Consider the following 22,836-nt stretch of genomic DNA (forward strand, 5'->3'; position numbering starts at 1 on the left):
TTTTGCCACCCAATCTGATGGGCACCAGATAGGTATTCAGAATAGTGAGTAGTTATTATCCAACGAAACGGCAGCATGGCTGTAAGTTTGGCGAACATGCTGTTGGATTAGCAGTTGCGCAGTATGTGATATGTCATGTCCCGTACAGAGGTATACGGTATACCAGAATTTTGGCAAACATTATTCATGGAATTCAGATGCTAAGGATCAGGTCTCAAAATTTTGGGGGCCACTAGCTGGCGCGTGAGCGCTGGTACAGATAGCGGCAGCGACTGAAGAGGGACCGGCCACTGTTCTTCTTTCTTTGGTTGCCTCTTCCTTTTATCTTTCCTCTTTCTTCTTTCTTCTTCACACAACAGCCACACCCATCGCCGACCACCACCGCCACCCGTGGCTGGCGGCGACTCGCCACCACACCGCTCCACTCGCCACCCACCCCCACCCCTGCCCCTCCTCCCCGCCCTTCCCGTTACCGGTGCTCGCCCCGCCGCCGGCACCGTCCACCAGGGATCCTCCACCACCCAGCCGGCGGCGCCATCGCCGCCAACCTCGCCGCCCACAACCTGCCACCACCGCCGGGCATATGCCGCCGCCGGCGACCATCCCTCTAACCCCGCCGGTGATTGGAGGCCCAAACTCCATCAACCAAAATCCATAACCCTAATCCCCACTACCTCCTCTCAAAAAAAAAATCCCCACTGCCCCGCCACCGCCAGCCTCGACCACCTCCTACGGCGCGGCGGCACCTCGCCGCCGCACCACTCCGCCGCCCGTACCACCCACCGCTTCCACCCCCACCCTCCCCCAACCCAAACCCGGTCACCGTTCGCTGCAAACCATAGCGGCGCGCTTGCGCTATTTTCAATGGGCTGTATCCGCATCCCCAGTAGGCCTGTTTTATTGTAATTAGAACCACAAATTCAGAATTATTGAGACCATAACAGGGTAGAAAAGACTACAAGCCACCCAAATATTAAGTCTCCCATAAATGTCTGGTGGTACTTAAGCCATGGGCACCTTGATAGCATATCCAGCAGAGTCCACAACCGTCAAACTATGATAGATTACTGTCGATTTGTGGCTCTAGAGTTGTGGCATCTTTCACTTGTCCTACCAAAGGTAACAAGTGATTAGGAAATTGCATGTTAACATAATGTTCATTATAAACAGAGTAAAAGAAATGAACATCATAGCTAACCAATTGGTATTGTTTCTCTTCTTTGTAGTGGCGGTTGAACCCTAGAGTATCCTTGATCTCCTGAAAAGATGGCAACACGCTAGGGGAAGGTACACTGCCATCTTTTATTGCAATTAAAGCATCCTGCATGTCAGAGATGCTTGTATTGAGAACAGAAATGAAATGAGGAATGTGTTGCAATTGCCAGGTTACGCAACAGTAGTAGATCACTAACAGTAATATCAAATAGTTGCTGAAAAAGAAGATTCGCTAATAGGCCAACTTGCATCACTACTGACAAACCATAACACAGGTTACGTTTAGTATAAGGGAGATAATGTTTAGCCAGCTAAATGAAAGATAAGAATACAGAGGTACAAAGAAAATGTAATTCAATAAGTATGCAGAAAAAAGGGTCAACAAGAACGAAGACTACCTTCTGCTTGTGTTCAAACAAACTAAATGTGTACTCCCTCTGTCCCTAAAAAACTGTCGCTTGGGAAACGTGTTTGCCTGACAAATACGCTTCCCGAGCGACAGTTATTTAGGGACGGAGGGAGTACATGATTTCTATCTGCAGTCTAACATACACAGCCCCATCCTTGATAACTTGGATATAAAAAATAAGGTCACATGCTGCATACACATAAGAATACAAACCTGCATTGCACGCATTGACACGCCTACTAAGGATAAAGGATAGACCACAAGGCTGAAGCCAATTTTCTCAAGTTCTGCAGGGCTCAATATTGGAGTTTTACCACCACCTTCTAACATGTTTGCCTGCAGAAAAAAGTGTAAACGTACTCATGGGTCGTATAACTGCTAGAGGAAGGAAGAACTTCAAGCAAATAATAAAAAGGACACATGGACCCAGTCATAGTTGACAACAAAACATGAGCAGTAAAAGTAACTTGTACAGGTATTCTTTTCGATTCAGACTGGAAATATGAGAAAATGGTGATGGTGTAGGTGAATCAGTTCATCATATGTATCTAATACCTACAATAAAGCTGGGTCCAAATGGAGGCACCGATCAGCCCCATTTCATCACTATATCATGTACAGATCTGAATGACACAACACACCTACACGAACATTAGATTATGCATCGAGAACATAGCATGAAGTTCTATGGAATACTAAAATATCCAGAATCTGCAGCGGAACTCCAAACCTGAACCAGCATGAATGGGTATGACAATGCATATAAACTAAAAGACAACTTCAGATCAAAGTGTGGCCTCAATTTTACTTTATGGAACATATTTGTCTTTTGGGTGTATCCTTTCAACACCCCTTGTCAAACTCACTGGAAGAAAGGACTTAGAGGCAACACAAACACAAAAGGATAATGAGGTGCAGAAACAAGCATAAACCCACAATTCAGATGTAACTGGAAAAGCATCGAAAACATAGAATACATCTTACCATCTTTGGAACTTCTGGTGCAACTGCGCAAAATGCCTTCATCTCTTCCACTGAAGCAAGGGCATCAATAAACAGAACATCAGCGCCGGCATCAGCAAAAGCTTTTACTCTCCATAATGCTTCATCAAGAGAAATGGCTTGACGGGAATCTGATCTTGCCACAATAACAATGTCAGAGCCACTCTCCTTCCTAGCATCAACAGCAGCTTTTATGTGCATGATGGCTTCCTCCCTTGAGATGACTTTCCTTCCTTCAGTATGTCCGCATGCTTTAGGTGCCACCTTAAAATTGCTTCATGTCAACTTCTTGGATAAATAAAACAGAGCGATCAATTATGAAACTGAAAGTCTTCTCCCCACGTCCTGATATAACCTAAGTACACAAATCTAAAAGGAAATAGACAAGCATGTGGCAAACGTGGAATTTAAAAAGTCTGCTGGCTACAGCTTTCCTCTTTGGGGCAGTGCCAGACTGCCAGTGTTTGTTATCTAAAGGTAACAGAGAGATCAAAACATGTTAAACTCATTATTCAGTCAGTGGGAGTTAAACATGACAAAGAACATATGTGGTACTATATATTAACTAAGGTGCCAACCTATGGAAGGATTGATTAGTATTCCTAAAAGAGCGCACCTGGTCTTCAAGCATGATTCCAGCAAAACCAGCATTAATATATCCTTTGATGGTTCTCTTGATGTTCATAGAGTTTCCATAGCCATTGTCTCCGTCACCAATCACTGGGATCGACACAGCTTCATTGATTAGACGCCCTTGGTCTACCATTTCTCCATAGGAGATGAGGCCAACATCAGGCAAGCCAAGCCGTGCTGCAGAAACACAGAAACCTGTAGAAAACAAAAGCAATGCAACGTATGAGATAGCCTGGCTAGAATATCCACGAAATGTTCTTCCAGACAAACAGAGTATGCAAATCTTTATTTCCAAGGCCTACAAGCTACGATAAAGGAATTCCGATATTAGCCCCTCCCACAGAATAAATACACGCTCTGATCAAAGAACTGCTGGATTCCTCAACTACACTCCACCTTTGAAGCAAAAAGCCCCTAACCCATTTTACATCTTAAATCTGAACCAGCATTGCAGCATGTAGTCAGAAAAATAACCACCAGAACACACCAGCCCGAGAAAGGATGGCTACCTATGTGATTCACATCTTCTTGAGATGGACTTATCATTTAGTTCCAAGTATGCAGGTAGTTTCATGAATCCTCGTCACGGAACTGATAGTTTGCAGTGAAGGACAGTGATTCCTCCCTACAGGTTATGTGACTCTGCCAGTACGTAATTCAGTATAGAAGCACACGAAATGAATTGGTGATGTGGTAAATCTGTTCCGATTGGGATTATACGGCGCGAAGACAACCGAATAGCATCTCGAGTTCTCAAACAAACGAGGTAAACCCGGGTTCTACGAAGACCAGCATCAGTACATCGCACAGAAACAGACGCGAGCGCGCCGCCAAACAGGCAGCAAGCCCCGCGCGGGAGGGGCCGGCTCGGGGGATCCGGGGTAGGGGAGCGCACGCACCGCCCATGAAGCCGATGGGGAACCCCGCGCGCTCGACGAGGCGCGCGCCGAGCGCGTCGAAGCAGCAGGGCGCCTGGTGCGCGCCGGGCGTGGCGAGGATCCGGCGGAGCGCCGCGGCCGGGGACTCCCCCGGGCGGATGCCGCGGGCGGACTCCTCGGCGGCGAAGTAGGGGCAGCGCGCGGCCATCCTGCTTGCTGGGATTGGCGGAGGGTGGAGAGGGATGGGATGGGGAGAGGGGGAGTGTGACTGACTTGCGGTGGCTGGCGTGGTGGCGACTGACTTGGCGTGGCTGGGAGACGAGTCAACGTGGCAGTCAAGGATCTTGTCATCTTGTGCCTTTTTTTCTTTTCTGATATTGTCATCTTGTGACTCGACGTGCACCCAAAATGGCCAAATCTCGTGACATTTTTGTTTTTTTTGGTACGGTGGAGGCTTTTTACGCTGAGCTCGGTAAGGTAGGCCTAAGCTCAGATTCGAGCCCGGCCAGCCCGTTTCGCTTCTGCCGGGCCAGAAACGCTAAGGGTTTGTTTGGTTCAGCGTTTTTTTATTTTTATATTTTTAAAATCGTTTTTTACAGAAATATATTTTCGATTTCATAATTTACAGTTTTGTACCCCTACCGCCGGGCTGCGGGGCAGCCGGCCCCCTGCCGCCCACTTGCGGGGCGGTAGGGACCTGAATGTAAATAAAATTTATTTTTATTCACATTTTGGTCCCTGGGGAGCCTGCCGCCCGGCAGCCGGGCGGCAGGTACCGCCGCCCGGTGGTGGGGCGGTAGGCCTACCCGCCGCGCGGCAGGGGGGCGGCAGCCCCCCTCTACATAAAAGGCTGAGCTCCCTCCTCCCCCTTCATTTGCTTCCCACAACATCCAGAGAGGGGGAGGGAGAGAGGAGGGGTGAGGGAGGGAGTTGCAGCGGCGAAGCCCTGCCGGATTTTGGATCCGAACCGCAAGTAATAAATATTTCTCAACTTTTTTATTCTAAATTTTTTGTATGTTTAATTCTATAATTAGTGTATGCAGCAGTAATGATATTTTAATACTGTTTTTAGTATAATTTATGTAGAATTAGGATTAGTTTTTAGAAAAACCATTTAGGTTTACCAACCTTTTTTTGGTATTGATTAGTTGTTTAATGCATGAAAAAATTTAAAAAATGCTCAGAAATTGTAGAAAATACTAGAAAAGTATATGAAAACTTCGGATAAATTGAAGAAAATGCAGAAAAATTGTAGAAAATGTTAGAAAATTTTACTTATAAAAATTTATTATTCAAAAATTGTAGAAAATGCTAGAAAAGTTTATGAAAATTTCAAATAAATTGTAGAAAATGCAGAAAACTTATATTTTTGTGTTAGGTATGGCCGAAGATACGCCAGCTCTACTTGACCGAGTCATAGACTCGTCGCACCGGTCCTTCCTTGCAGTGGTTCAGTGCGTGAAACTTAACGTGCTGCGTCCACGTCCACCAGCGGAGTTGATTCCTGTTGACCCACGATGGGTGCCTAGGTGATATGCCGTCGGATTATGTTTCTGAGAATACGTTTGTTTCGTATACGTTTGTTTCGTATACGTTTCCTACATAATGTACTTACTTTTGATCATTCTACTTTTCAGGTTGAGTGAGGCTGGTCTTCTTACTATAGGCCGTCTTGCTGAGAGTGGTTTGGCAAAGCTGGACAGGTCCCTACTGACGGCTCTGGTTGATAGATGGAGGCCTGAGACACACAACTTCCACCTCCCTTGTGGGGAGATGTCACCGACCCTACATGACGTTGTGATGCTGCTGGGTCTTCCTATCAGTGGGAATGCCGTAGGGACTCGCGTTGTCCCGTCTACGTGGTTGGACGATCTAGAAGAGCGTTTTGCAAATATTGACATCGCGATTGATGTAGAGGAGCACCCAAAAGCAACAGGGCCTGCCAAGTCATGGATTCTGCAGTTCCAGGTACATACCTCGTTTTGTTATGAGTAATGTTAGAGTTATGCTTTTGACTAGTACAGTTATGGTTTTATTTTATAATTGATCTTGTACTCATAAATGTTCATCTTTTCTATGCAGTCCGACAATTTGGCACATGATGCTGATGAGGATAGCGTCACTCGATCCCTTCAGGCATACCTGTTGTGGTTTTTTGGATACATAATGTTCAACAACTCACACGAGGCCTATGTAGATAGGGTGCTTGTGCCTTACGTATAGGAGATCGCAGAGGCAGCTGTGGAGGAAATGCCTCAATACTGTTGGGGTTCAGCGGTACTTGCAGCCACGTACCATGGCCTCTGCAAAGCATCGGTGCAAAATAAGCACAACAATTAATTCTCAGTCCATACAGGTGATGGACACCCACCTTATCAACCTCACGGAGGGACCCAGTTTAGTACCATGGCACCAGCTGCAGGGATGTCATTTCAACCAACACAGGCACCACCATGACATTTCGGTAAACATATAGTCCATATCTTAATTTTAATTAATTTTGGTATGAAGTCTAATTCCTTTTGCATTTACATATAGGATCACAACACTTATATGATGCGGGACCTTCTTCGTATTACCCTATGGCGACAGCAGAAGGAATACAAGGTAAATACCTAATCCGTAACCCGAATTTATCATGTTCTTCTTATTTCTATGAATATTTTAAATAATTTGAACGGTTTACAGGATCGCACCACCAGCTTCCTGATATGGGTCCTTCTACGTATCCACCACCAACAGGTACGTATAATGAATATGTACCCAAATAGATGACTTATAAGACGATGATTAAGATATCTTAATTGCTACTGTATAGGGGCCACACAAGATACCTTGGAGGCGAACTTCGAAGACTGGAGTCGGTTATTTTCTACACCTAACCAGCAGGCCGATCCTACCTTCCAGACACATGTGGCCACCGAACGTCCAGGTAGAAACGTAGGGCCTCCAGACCGACACACATACCCTACAGACCACGTCCACGCACGGCGTAAAAGAGGTCGACATGGACGGGGTGGTTAGGAGGTGCTTCTAGTTGTTTCTGTATTTTTGTTATGAACATGTCGTCATGTTATACTTATTTCGTTCTCATGCATCACCTATTCCGTTCTCAGTTGCGTATGTGTATGGATTGCTAAGTTATACTTTCCATATTCATCTACTTTACTAACGGTTTTTATTTTTATCTAAAATATTTAAAACCACATCTAATGCCGCACTGACGGTCAAGGTTGAACCTGCGGGAGGGGCCGGGCGGCGGGTAGGCCTACCGCCCCGCCACCGAGCGGCGGGTACCTGCCGCCGGCTGCCGGGCGGCATGCTCCCCCAGGGATCAAAATGCGAATAAAAATAAATTTTATTTACATTCAGGTCCCTACCGTCCGGCAGGAGGGCGGCCGCCCCGCAGCCGGACGGTAGGGGTACAAAACTGTAAATTATGAAACCGAAAATATATTTCTATAAAAAATAATTTTGAAAAATATAAAAATAAAAAACGGGTTTGGTTCATGTACTAGTTTGGTCAGGCTTAGATCGTAAGGGTCTGGAGAAATTGAAGGCCCACCTAACAGGGCAACTAGCGGCAGCGAGTGATGCCAATCACCATTTTACATTTTTTTAAGCACGATTTCTTAATCAGAATAACGTTGCGGATCTTGCTGTCACACGTGGGTTTATTAATGGGCACAAAGTCATACTTGTTGGATTTATGGACAAGGATTTGTTCCAACAATACCTGAACCGGTGAAGCCATAGATTTTTTAAACCCGATCCAACATAGAGCAATTGTCATTTTATTTTGTGAGTTTATAACAAATTTAACATTCTTTTTCTTCAATTTTTATTTTGGTCAACCCTTAAGTGGTGGTTATGGGTGTTGTCGCTTTGTAGTTGTCGTGTTTGTATATGCATATGATGGATTTGTGACTTTGTATGGTGTTATGATCATGTAAATATAGAGCTTGCTATTTATATTTTTATTTTCTTTTGTAATTTTTAGTGAACATAGATTTCTTACTCATAATACGCTACAATGATATTTACTATATTAAACTTAATGATCATGAGAAAAAATTGTATAGTAAAGTGTAGACCCACAGGTGATCCGAGGGTACCCGCTAACCCGATGGGTTTGGGTTTAGGCAAAATTCTAAACCCGTCACCAGTATGAATTTTTTTATGGGTTCAAATATTTTTCATAGGTTTTAGTTTGGGACGGCAAAACCCGATGAATTTAGATCTGTTGCCATCCCTAACTATAACTCGCAGGTATTTTCACGTAGCCTGCTAATCGTTTGGAAACCAAACCAAAACCAAACTAAATTACTAGGTCAAATCTTCAACCGAATGTTAGGTTAAATCCTTTCCAACTTGTTTTAATATATTTCTTCCGATATATAGGGTCCATATATAAATCCATACATACCAATCTACAAAGAGTAGCTAACAATCATTACGAGGCATCTCCAAAAAATTTCAGTCAATTTCGATAAAATTATATAGTACAAACGTGAGGTTTTATTTTAGGGTCCAGCTCTTAATGTGAGGCCCACGTATAGTTCTAGCCACACTGCTTTGCACATAGTAGCTGCTAGTTATACTGAGTCATCTCTAACAAATTTCAACCAATTTCGATGAAATTTTATAGTGTGAACATGAGATTTTATTTCTAGAGTCCGGCTCTTGTCGTGGGATTCACATATAGTTCTAGCCATACTACTTTGCACAGAGTAGCTGCCAGTCATACTGAGTCATCTCCAATAAATTTCAATCAATTTTGATGATTTTATAGTGTGAACGCAAGTTTTTAAATTTTAGGGTCCAGCTCTTAACGCGGGACAGACATTTATATATAATCACAGTTTTGCACAAAGTACCAACTTCAACACACCCTAACCTATCCCAACCCGCATTTAAACGACATTGCCCCACCCTATTACATATTACAACTCATTTGAACCCACCCAAACACACTCCACATTGAAACCCAACCCATAAAATCTATTTCATCCCAAACTATTTAACAGGGTGCATTTCACGTTACGACTTCCTAACTTCATTTAGTAAAATTGAGGTAGTAGTAAAAAGAACTCCTCAAAATCTTATTCCTCGTATTGAAGTCTGAGCATGGCTATAGGTCGCTTCGGGTGATGATTTCCCAAATCATCACCTGAAGCAGAAAGACTGTGGGCACCGGCATAATGTGTTATTAAGTCCATGTTAGGATGGACCGTTTCCGCACATCAACATTACTGAAGTGGAGAATGATTCTGTGCATACAAAAGAACAATGATGTCACGTTACTCATATGTATACAAATTCAAAACTGATGAAAATTATAAGTATTAAACTGAGCATCCAAATTAAATTTGGGTTGCACCATTGTAGCATCCCAAGTAACGACCTACCTAGAGGTTACTACTAAAGACATTAAATTACACTAAGTATAAAAATTCTAGTAAATTCTAACTTCGCAGCAGGCAAGTCATATAATTATAATAGTGGATATAAAGACAGTAAATAGACTTTCTTATCAACCAACACAACTGAATAAATAAATCTTAAGCGACAACCAAACGATCATGCGACAATCCGCAATGTCAAAAGAATTATTCAGCCTAGAGATTTGTTTTGATGAATGGCAAAGATGTGTGCATGCTCATATTGAAGTGGCTACTCCCATCCCATGCATGCTTCATCCACGGGTACCTAAAAATCAAATAAACACAAAAATGAGTAGGGATACTTAGCAAGCACAATTCGAAACCGGTAGAATGACTACAAGTACATGAACAACGGGAATCCATAATCATAGAACAACAATGAAACAGTAGCTTCCATCTGAAACGGATGTCACCTGAAACTTCCTTAGCATTTACCGGTAAAGCCGAATAAGTGAGGCCAGCACTTATTTATAGGAACCTGAACATAAAAACCAAGCTGTACAACCAGTGTTTATACAAACCCCTAGCACCTGAATGATATGAAAGGCAACACACGGATCTAGAACATTTGATAGAACCAGAAAATCATGACATGATGCTTAAATGAATCATCATATGAGATAAATATATAGAATAAACATCGCCCAAGCGCAGCAAGAAAGCCACAAACATATTCACACATCAAGAGGTTCGTCATTGCACTTGCCTTAACCTAGTCGAGAATCTGGCGTCATACGCTCGCCACTAGAATTTATTAAACCTGTGCAATAAATCACTCTTAGAAACTAATTCATATCAACTAGAAAACCTATAAACTCGAAGAAATACGAAGCAAAAAGCCTAAACTGTTAACTCTCACAATTTCTGAAAATTCGACTAATTCTCTTAATTACTCGCTGTTTGGCCCATATCTTTTGATTCTCTTAACAAAATGCAGCAAATAAATACATCTTGAATATCTATAGAAAATTTCCTATAACTTTCGTTACAGCACCCAGGGGAAATTCGGCCTTTAAATAAGTTCAAAGTATATAAATAGTTTCTATGCACAGATTTTCTACATGGAACAACAACACGATTTTGATGATATCACCTAAACGACTAATTGGAATTGAGTGAAACTAATGCCATTGGAAAGATATCAACGAAATCTACAAACTTTCTTACTACCATGTGATCAGACTTTGCAACACGAATGGTTAGTTTTTAAAAACCATGTCACTGCACAAGGATTTATTCATAATCTAAGGTTTCTGTCGTCAAACCCAAACATTAGAAGCTAATTCCACCTACATATAGGACAATATGAATGCTAACCAAGAGTTTAAATGACGTGTTTCTGAAAATTTGGGGAAATCCCTGAACCCTAACCTTTTTTCCCTATTGATTCACGTTCACCCTTCTTCCTCCTTGTTCTCTGTCCCTTGTCTTGGGTCAGCAACAGCCACCAGCACCGATCTCTCTCTCTGCCCCCTTTTCTTGATTCAACAGCAACTGATTAGCACCACCAGAATCACACAACCACAAACTGCCGCAATACATCAAGGGGTGCACCTACCAGTACAGTCCTATGGCAATAGTGAGCAGCAAGAACCACCCACGATGCAGCAGATTGAGATGGCGTGGTGGTAGGGCATGGAGACCACAACGGAGATGGGAAGAAGCGGCGACGCTAGGAGGAAGAGGCAGCGTGGAAAATCCCCTCGATAGGGTGAAGGGCCGTGGCCGTGGTCTCTGATCGTTAATCCGACCATTGATTCAAAAACTCAACTTTTGGTCAACTCCATAATCTTCCTCGACTTGAAATTAAAAAAAGGTTATCTGAATACTTTGGATATTAAAAAAGGTAGATTTTGAAATTCTAAGCTACTTTTGTGTTGATCATTTTTTTTATTTGAAGACATTTTGGTGTCCAAGTTATATGTATAACAGGCCGTATGTAAGGTTTGTGCAAATGAATTGAGAAAGCATTTTGAATTTTAAAATTTAGTTAGTAATAAAGTTGTATTTTTTTTGAATCTTTGATCAAATTCTATGTTGAGAAACTTTCGATTCCAACACATTTTGGTTTTTCAAATTGTACTTATAATGTTGCTCGTGTAGAAGTAACGGATTAAACAAGTTGTGGTTTGATTTAATTAATATTCGAGGTTTTTTTAAAATAATTCTGAGAGATAAGACTCAGATAGTGGGTTGATTTTATGAAAACTTCGGTTTTCCTTGCAATGTTACCTAAATCTGGTCTGCTGGATTTGTGGATTGATTTCCAAAAAGTTAAGGGTTTTTTTGAAGAAAATTCTAGGAGTGAAGCTCACCACGAGTTGATTTATCTAAAGTCTGAGAGTGTTTTGCAAAATGATTGAAAAATATAATGCATGATCTGGATCATCCATCCGGCCGATCCGACGGCCGTGAATTGCATGTGATGTGGCATGCTCCCTGCCCTCTCCCCTCTTTTTGGTACAGAAATCGTATTGTAATTAAGATAAGATAAGATTCTATGAATATCCAAGCCAAAGCTCTTTATTACTTGTCGAGAGCCATGGTATCCAGCTAAAACACCGGGTGTTGACTTGGGAGTTGGGACACGAGATGCTTTGCTGACCGGCCGGAGGAGATGTTTAGGATAACTAAACAGGTGTTCCGTTCCAATGCGACCGAAAGCTAGCTGATCAGCTGCCGTGCCATCTCATCCTCGAACCCTGAAGCGCTGCCGTTCTTTTCCCATTTCCCACCGGCAGAAGCATCCAGGCGCCGGCGACGTGGCCTCCCCGGCCATACGTGCCACGCCGCATGCGGGGACACGTACGCGCCAGCTGCCCAACCCCGAACAAGCCCAACCCCATCTCGTCTTCTTCCATCCCCGCGAGTAGATAACGCGGGCCGGGCCGTCTTCTCCCGCTCGATCATCTATCCCTCCCCTCCTGCATGCTAAATCCTCCTCGATCGCTCGATCTCCTGCTGCTGTATTGTCATCTTCATTCACAGTTCCCCTCACCTCATCGACGCTACGCGAGCTAGTAAGCTAGCAGGCAGCTAGTAGCACCGGCGCCTTGCTTGTTGGTCTGCGACAATGTCGGGGATCTCGCTGGCGGTGGCGCCGCGATCGGACCCGGACCACGCGTCGGAGCGGCAGCCGACGGCGATGCTGGGCGGCGTGATGGGCTCCCTCCGCGTGATCGAGCTGCAGCTGGTGGCCTTCATCATGGTGTTCTCGGCGTCGGGTCTCGTCCCGCTCATCGACCTCGCCTTCCCCGTCGCCACCACGCTCTACCTCCTCGCCATCTCCCGCCTCGCCTTCCCGCCGCTGCACTCGACCAAGCTCGACGCCGCCGCCGCCTCGCCCGCCGCCTCCCAGGAGATCTTCCGCGGCAGCAAGCTGTTCCAGGCGTACGTGGTGGTGGGCACGACGGTGGGCCTGTTCCTGCCGCTGGCGCACGTGCTGGGCGGGTTCGCGCGCGGCGACGACGCGGCGGTGCGGGCGGCGACGCCGCACCTGTTCCTGCTGTCGTGCCAGATCCTGACCGAGAACGTGGTGGGGTCGCTGGGCGGCGCCTTCTCGCCGCCGGTGCGGGCGCTGGTGCCGCTGCTCTACACGGTGCGCCGCGTCTTCGTCATCGTCGACTGGGTCTACGACGTGTGGGCGGGCCGGGCGCTCCCGCGCTCCGCCACCGCGCGGGAGGCGGCGTGGCTGTGGTTCGGGCGGTACCTGGCCGCCGCCAACCTGCTCTACTTCTCCGCCAACCTCTTCGTCTTCCTCATCCCGCGGTTCCTGCCCCGGGCCTTCGAGAAGTACTTCCGCATGCGCGACGAGGTGTGCGCCAAGACGGCCGAGGACAGGCGCGCGCGCGGCGCCGGCATGGCGGCGCCGGAGCCGCACGGTGATGCCGGCAAGCCGGCGCCGGAGCCGCACGGTGATGCCGGCAAGCCGGCGGAGGCCAAGAAGGCGGACTGAGCGAGGGGGCGAGGAGCTCGCGAGCTTGCTCGCATGTGTTGTTGTTCAGTTCACTGGCCCCTGTATTGCCTTTTCTTTCTCGTTCCTTTTTGGAAGGCCGACACGTGTGTATGTGGCTGTTGCCATGGCTTTGGCGATCGCGAGTCGTAGAGGAGTAGAGGACAAATTTTAAATTTCAAAATGTGGCCTTGCAACGATGGCTTTCGAATCGGAATGGTTAAAACCTCCTGCTCTCATGCTCTGCACTTCTCTCCCCGCGTTCCACGGGCAAAACTGGACGCGTGCCGATCAGCCACGGCTTCGGATATTTTGCAAAAAAAGCCCTCTGATTTTGCTGGAATCACAATCCAGTCCAACATGACAAATCTGTATAGTAACTGCGTGCATATGTTTTACAAATAGACCCTTACACTAAAATTTATTTCCACATGAAAAAGAGAAAAATCGACGATACTATCATTTTTGCAGAAACCACCCGAAGTTGTTTTTCAAACACCCCCTCCCACCACCCAGCCGACCCCTCCCCCAACCCGAACACTAACTCTCCTCCCCGCCGCCCTCTCTCTCTCCCCCCGCTGCCACCTCCCCTCCCCTTCTCACGCCCCTCCGGCTCTCTCTCTCGCAGATCTGGAGCTGGGCCGCCGCGCCAGGGCGGAGCCAGGCCGACGCCGCGGGCTGACGCTGCCGGGGTGGAGCGGGGCCGTCTCGTCGGGTCGACACAGCCGGGGTGGAATGGCGCCGCGGCCGTCGCCACGGGTCGATGCGGCCGGAGCGTAGCGGGGTCCCGCGGCTGGGGCGGAGCCAGTCTGCCGCCGCGGTGCCTCCATCTCCGACGAGGCAGCTGCTCTCAACAAGCCCCACGACCATAGCCCCAAGCCGGCACCGGCAAGAAACACCGGCGGCAAGGCGGCCGTCAATCCCCTCACCGCCCGCGTCCCCGGCAGTCGCACTCGCTGCGCCATCCTATCCGCCGCGTCCGCTCCCTCGAGCTCTCCGACCCGCCGCGCCCGTCCCCGCTCGTAACGATGCCGATGCCGCCGTCCTGTTCCACCTCCAAATCGAGCTGCAGGAGCGGGCCCGGGAAGCGGCGGAGAAGTGGAAATCCCGGGTGGTGCCGTGGGCGGCGGCGCGGGACGAGGGCCTCAAGGTCGCGCTGCAGCGGGAGAAGAAGACGAGGGAGCCACGCGCGGAGACGGAGCTGGCGGCTGGCGAGCTGGACCGGCTGCCCAAACCTCCGCGTCCTCCCTTTCGCCGCCGCCGCAGCCCTTGGCCCCTTGCTTCTCACCACGTCCATGGCTCCATGGGATGTGGATCTGCGCATATGGTAATCGACTGGTTTAATGCGCAAGAAACAGGCAAGTAATTTCCCCTAAACCCCAAATCCGTGAGATTTATCATTGGTTTTCAGAGGGTACTCGGTTGTAGATGTGCTTTTGCAAACAATCAAGTGATTTCCGCAAATCCCCGACCCCTTATCACGCCACAAATGATTCCACATAACCCCTATCCTTCTCTCCATTTTTTTTGCCACAGGATCTCGTGACATCCCTGGGCAGTTATGCCCATCTCACTTTTCTTTCTCAAATGTGCATTGTAGGTCTGGATCTGTGCCATGCTACATTTCTTTATCCCTGAACTTATGATGGTGCTCCTCTGATCCATTTATTATGTATAATATCTGGTTTTCTGCACTTTTTTATTATTTTGCACTGCAGCTACAATCCATCCGTCTGTTTTTTTACTGATCTGAGGCATTTTGCATATGCAGTGATGATCTCTCTACTCTTTTCTTACTCACTTTGCCATATGCAGTGATGACATTCATTTTCCATGTACTGAACTGACCCATTTGAACTTAAGCTTGAGAAGGGGCAGAGTACTAGGATGGGCATCATGAACTGCGGTTGATAGATAACCTGAATTACCTTCAACCAAGTCGGCTGCTTTCCTTAGTGTTGGACATTTTTTTCTTTTGACCATAGTGCAGCAATCTAATTAATGAATGAAATATGGATAAATTTGATAGATAACCTGAATTACCTTCAACCAAGAAGTGTCAATATGTGTTTATTTTCAGTAAAAGGCTAAAGTTTTCGTTGTTATGCCTTTCTCGATGAAGTGCTAAATTCTGTCCCTATCTTCAGTTCCTGATTTTACAATTACGTTTACTTGGGATATAAGGCTCTGCTGTTGTGAGTTGCTAAATATTCCAACCACTTTCACCTGCAGGTGTAACTTCCACAGAAGGATTCTCTTGATGATGGCTTATGCACACACCATTGTTTTCAAGGTATCTTTTTTTAGCTGTACCTTTATAAGTAATGGATCTTCACTATTCTTAATGATTGGTATGCTTTCAGTTAATCCTTTTAGATTGAATAGGATGAGTAACATGATCCAGTAATAATAAGAAAGCTTGATGTAGAGGCATATTGTGATGATCTAGATTATCTATCTTACGCTAAATTCGTCTGTAGTTCCTGTGTAGATTGGGAAAAGTTGATGAGCGTTGTGCACGCCTTGAGCTTGGATGCCGCTACAGCGCGGTCCGGCCGACGCTGGTGCTTGGGCAGGTTGAACCATAAAAGTACTACTTTTACTTTTAGGTCTTAACCTTTCATTTCTCAGAAGTTGCCGTTGATCGAGGGAACTGAACTGCTGTCTTCTGTGCCAGCATGGTGGCTGTGTTCTCTTTCGGGACTATGCCTTTGGGGACCTTGCACAGGTTTATTCTCTTATGTGTTTCTTGAGATCTTGATATTAGAATTTTGTGACTTCGAAAAATCCTATTCTTCTTTTGCTCTTGGCTGTGTATATTTGTATAGCATTCAGAATCACGTATTGAAGGAGAATGTTTGGAAATAGTCAAAAGTATAAGCCTGCTTATTGCTATGTTATTTTCAGATGGACTTGTTATTAACATGCTTAAAACACAGGAGCTAGCTTACTTTTTATTTAAAACCATGCCCCTATAATTGAATTCTCATTCTATGTCCCCATTTCCTATAATCCTACCAAAGTGTCCGTTATATGCAGCCTGCCTCTTTTATTTTGGTTTTCTTTCTCCCCCTTCGTGTAACCTATGCCTTCCCTTGGGTAATCATACATTCATTAAAAAAATCTTTGATGCATCTATTTTCAGATGAATATCTGATTGACTTATTCTCAAAATGTGGATTTACTCTTGAGGAAATATGTGTGCACAACAAGCAATTTGAAAACCATTCACTTGACTTGGTGATGAACAGATGGTTTCTTTTTTTGCCAGCATTGCTAATGATTTTTACTATATATCTTTACAGTGAACTTATAGAGAAATGAGTTAGCTGTATTCTTCACTCCAAACACTATCTCTGTAACATTTTCAAAATAGAAAGTTCAGTGACCAGAGTTACTGATAGTATATGCATTTCAGTATGATAAATTTGAATTTTCTGAGCACCGTGTACGTTCTAAAAATGCATGATTCTTTAATTTTCTTTTACTTAGCTCTTTGCTTTCCTCTATCATCAATATGCATTATATTAAGTTGTACATGGCATAAAAGATTGATGAAATCAAGTATCTATTAATGTATTGTGCTGGATCCTAGCTTGCTTACATCTAATGATTTAAATAGGCCAAGTACCCTTCAATTGATAGTAGATAGCATGTACTTGGGTTCTTTGTTGTCCTGCATTTGCCAGTCTTTTTCATGCGCCATTGTTTTTTTTCTCGAACAGCGCAGGAGGATTCATGCGCCATTGTTATTTTTCTTATATTATATTCACAGGTAGTTGAATTAACTCCTTTCTTGCGAGTGCCTGCCATTTTTCGTATTGTTTATTCTACTTAGGAATTGGATTCAAGCACCTTTACCCTCAATTTGTCTGCCATTTCAAAATTTGAATGGTCTACGTGACATCCATGTGTGTGTGAAGAAAAAGAGTCGGTGCTTGGGCAGACGTGACAGCCCAGCCCAAACGCAGCACGGGCCGCTGCAGCCTGGAGTGGCGGCCACGGGGATGTGTTGCCGTGGGTCGGTCCCAGCTGGTGGCAAGAGGGCGGCGCGACAACATGCTCCTGATTGAGCTCATGCTCAAGCACATTGACGTGCGCCGGCCGGCAGTGGCGGAGCGCTGTGGAGGCGAAACTGGGCCATGGCCCCCCCTTGGTCCAGGAAAAACAATGAGGAGTTGGTAGACACTGACCCAACAACACAACGGCCTGTCATTCACAGGGCTGAGGCCGACACAAAATCACATTACACATCTACACGTACTACAACCAATGGTCCAGCAAGTGTTCCAATTAGTCCAGCGTTACCATGATCACTGTAGCACTACCCCCCCCCCCCCCCCCCCCCCCCCCCCCGGTTTCAATGCTAGCTCCGTCACTGCCAGCCGGCACCCTCGGATATGCTCATGAACCTGCTACCCAGTTCATCATTTTGATCCTATATGGGTGATAGTTACCTTTTTGTGGTGCTATCGTATTGCATTTATGGAAGCAAATAGTACTAGGTAGTGACTAAAAACAGAGTAAACATTGTGATGGCACGATTTCTATTCATCTTCCGCAGCACTTAGTCGGGAACCCATGATGGTTCCTGCAATTCAACATGATGTGATATGCCACTCAAAAAAACATGATGTGATATGTAAAACTTGTGTTTGAGTTAAGCAGTGCATAATGTTGAAGGTAAGATACAACCACTACAATGCTGGGTAGACACCTATGACGGATAGTGGACCCAAGTTGCTCAAATTTTAACATATTAACAATGTATTTATTACCATAAGCTGTGATTTTGTGTTGGATTTATCCTAAAGCATTATAACATGCATGTATTTATCACATCTTTATACCTTCATTTTACTTATATTTGATTGTTTAAAGGGTAGGGCGCGCATCGCGCGCCTAATGTTCTAGTCAGAATAGTTAACAGCTGCTGCCTGGTGCTCACACGCCCGCATCCGACGCCAAAAAGTGGACGCGTGGCGCTCAGCCGTTGCTTTGAACATTTTACAAAAAAGTCCCTCGGTTTACTAAAAATCTCAGCTGAACCCAGCCCGCCTAGACTGCACAGTATTCATGTTTGTAAATTTTTCACTCAAACCTTCTAACTATTATTTATTTCTATCCAAAGAAGAGAAAAATCGATAATATTATCGTGTTCAAAAAACCCCTCGAGACACTTTTTCGTTTACTCCCTCCCGCAATCCCGAACCCTAGCCCGCTCACTCTCCTTCCCGTCTCCCCGACAGCCTCTCCCTCACGCTCCTGCTCCGAGCCGCCACCCTCCCCCTCTGTGCTCTCTCCCTCCCCCCCGCCGCCTCCCCTCCCCTTCTCCCTCTCCGCTCGCCTCCGTTGCCCCTCCCCGGCGGTGCTCCTCCTGCTCTCCGCCGCCGTCGCCCGCTCCCAGTCGGAGGGAGAGGAGGCGGTCTGTGCGAGATCCGCGATGGCCTGGCAGTTTGGGAGCCGCGCGGCCCCTCGCCGCGGCCACCGCCGTGCTCTACATCCGCCTCTACAGCCCCCGCATTCGTGCGTCCCTCCGCGCGGTGCTTGCGCCCAAGCGCCGCCCACGCATCGAAGCCGGCTTCAGCGGTGTCGACGAGGTCGAGGAGCCGCTCATGTCTTGGATCTACCTACAGTCCTCGCCGGCCGTCGTCGGGCCAGGCGCCGCCTTCCTGTGGGAGCTATCCCTCGGCTCCGCAGAGATCCGCGAGTGGCCGCCCCTCCCGTCCCTGCGCCGTTCCCTGTAGCCGCCGCCGCCGCCGCCTCCTGGTGGCCGCTGCTCGAGGACCCGCGCATCCGCGACTCCCATTTCATGATAGAAGACATCCGCCTGTCGCGCCTCAAGAGGCTCGCCATGCTCGGCGCTGGGAGGAGCGAGGCGGCGACCCGTGCCTAGCTTGCGGGAGTCGCGGCGGCTGGCGCGGGGGAGCGGTGGCAGGCGTGCAGGAGCCGCGGCGTCCGGCGCGGGAAGCTCCAAGGGGTGCGTCGCAAGGTTGAAGGGAACTGGAAGCCGGCTCCAAGATCCGTGGCGTGTGGCCAATATTCATGGCGGCGGCGGCGGCAGTGCAGATCGAGCTGCGGCACAGCGAGCCAGGAACTCCCACCGCGGCTGGTAAAAACCTGAAAAGTACTCGATTCTGGATCAAACATCATTGGCTCATTGCTCACCGTAGAAGTTCATCGTATCAGCGACATTGTTACAGTGTTGGCAGCTAGCCACAAAATGTTGCTACATTCTTTTGGAGGGAAGCAAGCTAACACAGCTCATTTTAAAGAGAAAACTAATTAAATCTTCTTACAGGTTCCTTGACCCCATTATAAATGGACGGTACCCATACTCGATGCAAGAGATTGTCAAGGATAGGCTGCCATTGTTCAGCGATGAAGAGTCCAGGATGGTGAAATGCTCCATAGACTACGTTGGCATCAACCACTACACTTCTTACTATATGAAGGACCCTGGGACATGGAACCTGATGCCAGTCAGCTACCAGGATGATGGGCATGTTGGTTTTGTCTGTAAGTTCTCACTACACAACACCAAATTCTTGGAACGTATACCACTTTCCAGTTTCTTGTGCTGCTGTCAACTGTGACTAGATACTTATTCAGTCAGTAATATGCTTCTCACATGTTTCTGCAGATGAAAGAAACGGTGTTCCTATTGCCGCTCGTGTACGTGTACTGCTAGATGCCTACAAATATCAAAGGCAGGGAGGACTGAAAGTTGGTTTTGCCTCTGATTATGTAACTGTGAATTCTTTGATTATGCAGGCAAACTCCTACTTGTTGTACATTGTACCGTGGGGAATCAACAAGGCTTCTCTAAAATTTTTCCTTTATTTGGTTTCGGTTACTATTTCATTTCATCATGTCTCATTTCATATTGTTCCCAATAATTCATTAGAGTCAACTTCATAAGTTTTGACTAAATTTGATTTCTGTTCTTTGTTTCAAAATAGTGGCAAGATTAATTATGCCAGTCAAAACTTTTTTGTTCCATGGGTAGAAATAGAATTCGACTGTTCCATGATTCAGTGGCCAAAGATTGATTATTCGACTGTTCCATGACTGTTACATCAACTTCATAAGTTTTGACTAAATTTGATTTCTGTTCTTTGTTTCAAAATAGTGGCAAGATTAATTATGCCAGTCAAAACTTTTTTGTTCCATGGGTAGAAATAGAATTCGACTGTTCCATGATTCAGTGGCCAAAGATTGATTATAATTTTTCTTCTCCTTAAGAAGCAGATAGCATTTAAAGACTCTGATTTCCAACATGCTCTTATTTTACAGGAAAGAAGCATTCTGAACCTTTTCTGATCAGAGAGCATTACTCTGATAAAATACATGTAACCTTCTACCCTCATATATACACTGCTTAGATAAATACTATTTCTATCATTGGTAATTGCTAACCTGCATTTATGATTCAGATCACTCATGTTTTAGGATGTTAATGAAGTCCTTGCCTGCAACTGTTTCAATGAAATAAGCAGCATGTCAAATTTAGTTTTGTGTGATCTCAGATTCATCTATGCTGAGATCTACTAAGCCTTTAACTAGCCACAGCAAACAATAATTATTTGCAGTATACTTGGTTTATGATAAGTATTTTCTTATTACATAGAAGCAAACTAAACTTCTGAATATCTATAACTAAGTGGCACTTGAATTACTCTTATGTTACTCTTATTCTTTGTAGCAAATGTTGATGCATTATGCCCATTGACAATCATGCATGTTATGAAGCCAGTAAATTACACTCATGAAGTTCTTTTCAAAAAAAAAACACTCATGAAGCCTGCACAAGATGAGTCAATCTCGACCTGTATCTATGTATGCTGAATGTACCCGGCTCTGGGAATTGATATGTACCCAACCTGAAAAATGTTGAATTAAGTATAGAAATATCTCATGTTGCAGTACCACAATTTCTATTTCTACGATCATGATAGGTTTTAGTGCTGTTGCTGCTGTCTCATAGTATTTGAGAAGGCTGTGACAAGTGTTTCAACTATTCTGAAATGAGCTACATCTATGTTGGTTAGCAATCTGTATCTCCAACTTCACATCGGCACACAGTAACATGTTAAAGGAGGATTTTTAAATATTTTTTGAAAGAAGAAAGTTAAGAAGTAGGTTTTCAGGATTCTAAGATGTTCTCAACTACATTCTGTACACTATTATTTTATTCCTCATATTATGGTTTCTGCCTTTCTGGCAATTATTACAATTCATTCTAATGCTAGAATTGGCTTGGCAAGTGAAGATTTGAAGAACACAATAGAGAAGACATTGGGTGGTGCTGGAGTGGCCCTTTTATCCCCAAGGTATGTGTGATTCCTGTTGTGATTTTTGGACTATCGGTTTTCTCAGTTCACTTCTAAAGCAATATTTTTAGTTTTCAGGTGAACACCACTATGCTATTGTACTAGATCTTATTTTACTGGCAAATTATGTTACAGTTATCTTTAACCCATGAATAGACATGTATTTCAGTGCTCTCTTCTCCAGTTGACTATTTTAATATTAAAGTAAGAGTTGGTCATCTTGAATCCTTAAATAATTGGCTTTAATTTATGCAGCTTCTTCCAGGGATGATGGTTTACCTTGCATACAAAGCTGCAGCTTCGGTACAAGCTAAAATCTACAGAGACAAAAAGGATCTCCAATTGATACTCAAGAAAGGATATTTTATTTCAAAGATAACTCAGGAAAGGATTAAGGATATTTTATTTCAAAGAAAACTCAGGAAAGGATTATGACATCGGAAGTATATGTAAATAAATGTATATTCTATGGGTGATTATTTGAATTTTTTGAACCAGTTATTGTTGACTTCTTTGTGTGAGGACAATGGACCACGTACTACAGTAACCAGCATCTATGTGTTCATTTTAAAGCATTGACTGTGACTGGAGTCCCTATGCCTTTAAAAGTTATATCTATTCGATTTCTTATGCATCGATCTATGCCATTTGGCACATTCATTACCTTTGGTTTACTTATGTTTAAATGTACTTTTTATTACCTTTGATTTACTTCTATTTGATTTTTTAAACGGTTGGGCGCGCATTGTGCGCCTAATGTTCTAGTCAGAATAGTTAAAATCTACTGCTCTGCACTCTTCTCCCCGCATTCGACGGGCGAATCTGGACGTGTGTCGACCCGCGCGCGTTCTGGTTATTTTGCAAAAATACCCTCTGATTTTTTATAAATCGCAACTCAGTGCAACACATTCAAAATGATCGGAAATCATGTTCTAATATTGTTCATATAGGTCCTCCTTGAAAATTTTAA

At 45.2% G+C, this 22,836-nt stretch overlaps 4 protein-coding genes across 15 annotated transcripts; 3 read left to right on the top strand and 1 right to left on the bottom strand.

Moving 5' to 3' along the window:
• Positions 1-864: 864 nt before the first annotated feature.
• LOC120682114 (2,3-dimethylmalate lyase-like) lies at positions 865-4,409 on the bottom strand. 2 transcript variants are annotated; one of them, XM_039963867.1, is made up of 6 exons: positions 4,159-4,409; positions 3,243-3,454; positions 2,609-2,890; positions 1,838-1,960; positions 1,199-1,321; positions 865-1,110 (listed from the first exon to the last, which is right to left on the bottom strand). In XM_039963867.1, exons 1-6 carry the CDS (start codon positions 4,343-4,345, stop codon positions 1,102-1,104), a joined length of 936 nt encoding a protein of 311 aa, XP_039819801.1. In that variant the 5' UTR covers positions 4,346-4,409; the 3' UTR covers positions 865-1,101. The 2 variants fall into 2 exon arrangements, with proteins under 2 accessions (XP_039819801.1, XP_039819802.1); XM_039963868.1 differs by lacking the exon at positions 4,159-4,409 and adding an exon at positions 3,769-3,820.
• An 8,016-nt stretch (positions 4,410-12,425) lies between these two features.
• On the top strand, positions 12,426-13,749 carry LOC120680798. Its single transcript, XM_039962343.1, has one exon. The coding sequence runs from the start codon at positions 12,655-12,657 to the stop codon at positions 13,534-13,536; it is 882 nt and encodes a 293-aa protein (XP_039818277.1). The 5' UTR covers positions 12,426-12,654; the 3' UTR covers positions 13,537-13,749.
• A 324-nt stretch (positions 13,750-14,073) lies between these two features.
• On the top strand, positions 14,074-16,007 carry LOC120680630 (chloroplastic group IIA intron splicing facilitator CRS1, chloroplastic-like). Of its 3 annotated transcripts, XM_039962128.1 has the most exons (3): positions 14,074-14,891; positions 15,134-15,181; positions 15,766-15,826. In XM_039962128.1, exons 1-2 carry the CDS (start codon positions 14,297-14,299, stop codon positions 15,169-15,171), a joined length of 633 nt encoding a protein of 210 aa, XP_039818062.1. In that variant the 5' UTR covers positions 14,074-14,296; the 3' UTR covers positions 15,172-15,181; positions 15,766-15,826. The 3 variants fall into 3 exon arrangements, with proteins under 3 accessions (XP_039818062.1, XP_039818063.1, XP_039818061.1); XM_039962129.1 differs by lacking the exon at positions 15,134-15,181 and having other exon boundaries at positions 15,766-16,007; XM_039962127.1 differs by lacking the exon at positions 15,766-15,826 and having other exon boundaries at positions 15,134-15,466.
• LOC120680631 (beta-glucosidase 26-like) lies at positions 15,685-22,438 on the top strand. 9 transcript variants are annotated; one of them, XR_005677742.1, is made up of 8 exons: positions 15,685-15,826; positions 16,014-16,109; positions 16,211-16,261; positions 19,835-20,052; positions 20,177-20,259; positions 20,830-20,885; positions 21,786-21,866; positions 22,122-22,438. XR_005677742.1 is itself a non-coding variant. In XM_039962131.1 (7 exons), exons 1-6 carry the CDS (start codon positions 15,804-15,806, stop codon positions 20,854-20,856), a joined length of 498 nt encoding a protein of 165 aa, XP_039818065.1. In that variant the 5' UTR covers positions 15,685-15,803; the 3' UTR covers positions 20,857-20,885; positions 21,239-21,339. The 9 variants fall into 9 exon arrangements, 4 of the variants coding, with proteins under 4 accessions (XP_039818065.1, XP_039818067.1, XP_039818064.1 ...); XR_005677743.1 differs by having other exon boundaries at positions 21,806-21,866; XR_005677744.1 differs by having other exon boundaries at positions 20,177-20,243.
• Positions 22,439-22,836: the final 398 nt, after the last annotated feature.

Source organism: Panicum virgatum, chromosome 7N (assembly GCF_016808335.1).
Source record: "Panicum virgatum strain AP13 chromosome 7N, P.virgatum_v5, whole genome shotgun sequence".
NCBI lineage: Eukaryota > Viridiplantae > Streptophyta > Magnoliopsida > Poales > Poaceae > Panicum > Panicum virgatum.

Coding starts and splice junctions, on each gene's coding strand:
- LOC120682114 (XM_039963867.1), bottom strand. CDS start 4,345: ATGGCCGCGCGCTGCCCCTACTTCGCCGCCGAGGAGTCCGCCCGCGGC. Junction 1,961..2,608: donor CACCAGAAGTTCCAAAGATG/GTAAGATGTATT, acceptor TTTTTTCTGCAG/GCAAACATGTTAGAAGGTGG. Junction 1,322..1,837: donor TGTCAATGCGTGCAATGCAG/GTTTGTATTCTT, acceptor TCTGACATGCAG/GATGCTTTAATTGCAATAAA.
- LOC120680798 (XM_039962343.1), top strand. CDS start 12,655: ATGTCGGGGATCTCGCTGGCGGTGGCGCCGCGATCGGACCCGGACCAC.
- LOC120680630 (XM_039962128.1), top strand. CDS start 14,297: ATGCGGCCGGAGCGTAGCGGGGTCCCGCGGCTGGGGCGGAGCCAGTCT. Junction 14,892..15,133: donor GTTTAATGCGCAAGAAACAG/GCAAGTAATTTC, acceptor TGTGCATTGTAG/GTCTGGATCTGTGCCATGCT.
- LOC120680631 (XM_039962131.1), top strand. CDS start 15,804: ATGCACACACCATTGTTTTCAAG. Junction 16,110..16,210: donor CGACGCTGGTGCTTGGGCAG/GTTGAACCATAA, acceptor CTTCTGTGCCAG/CATGGTGGCTGTGTTCTCTT. Junction 16,262..19,834: donor CCTTTGGGGACCTTGCACAG/GTTTATTCTCTT, acceptor ATCTTCTTACAG/GTTCCTTGACCCCATTATAA.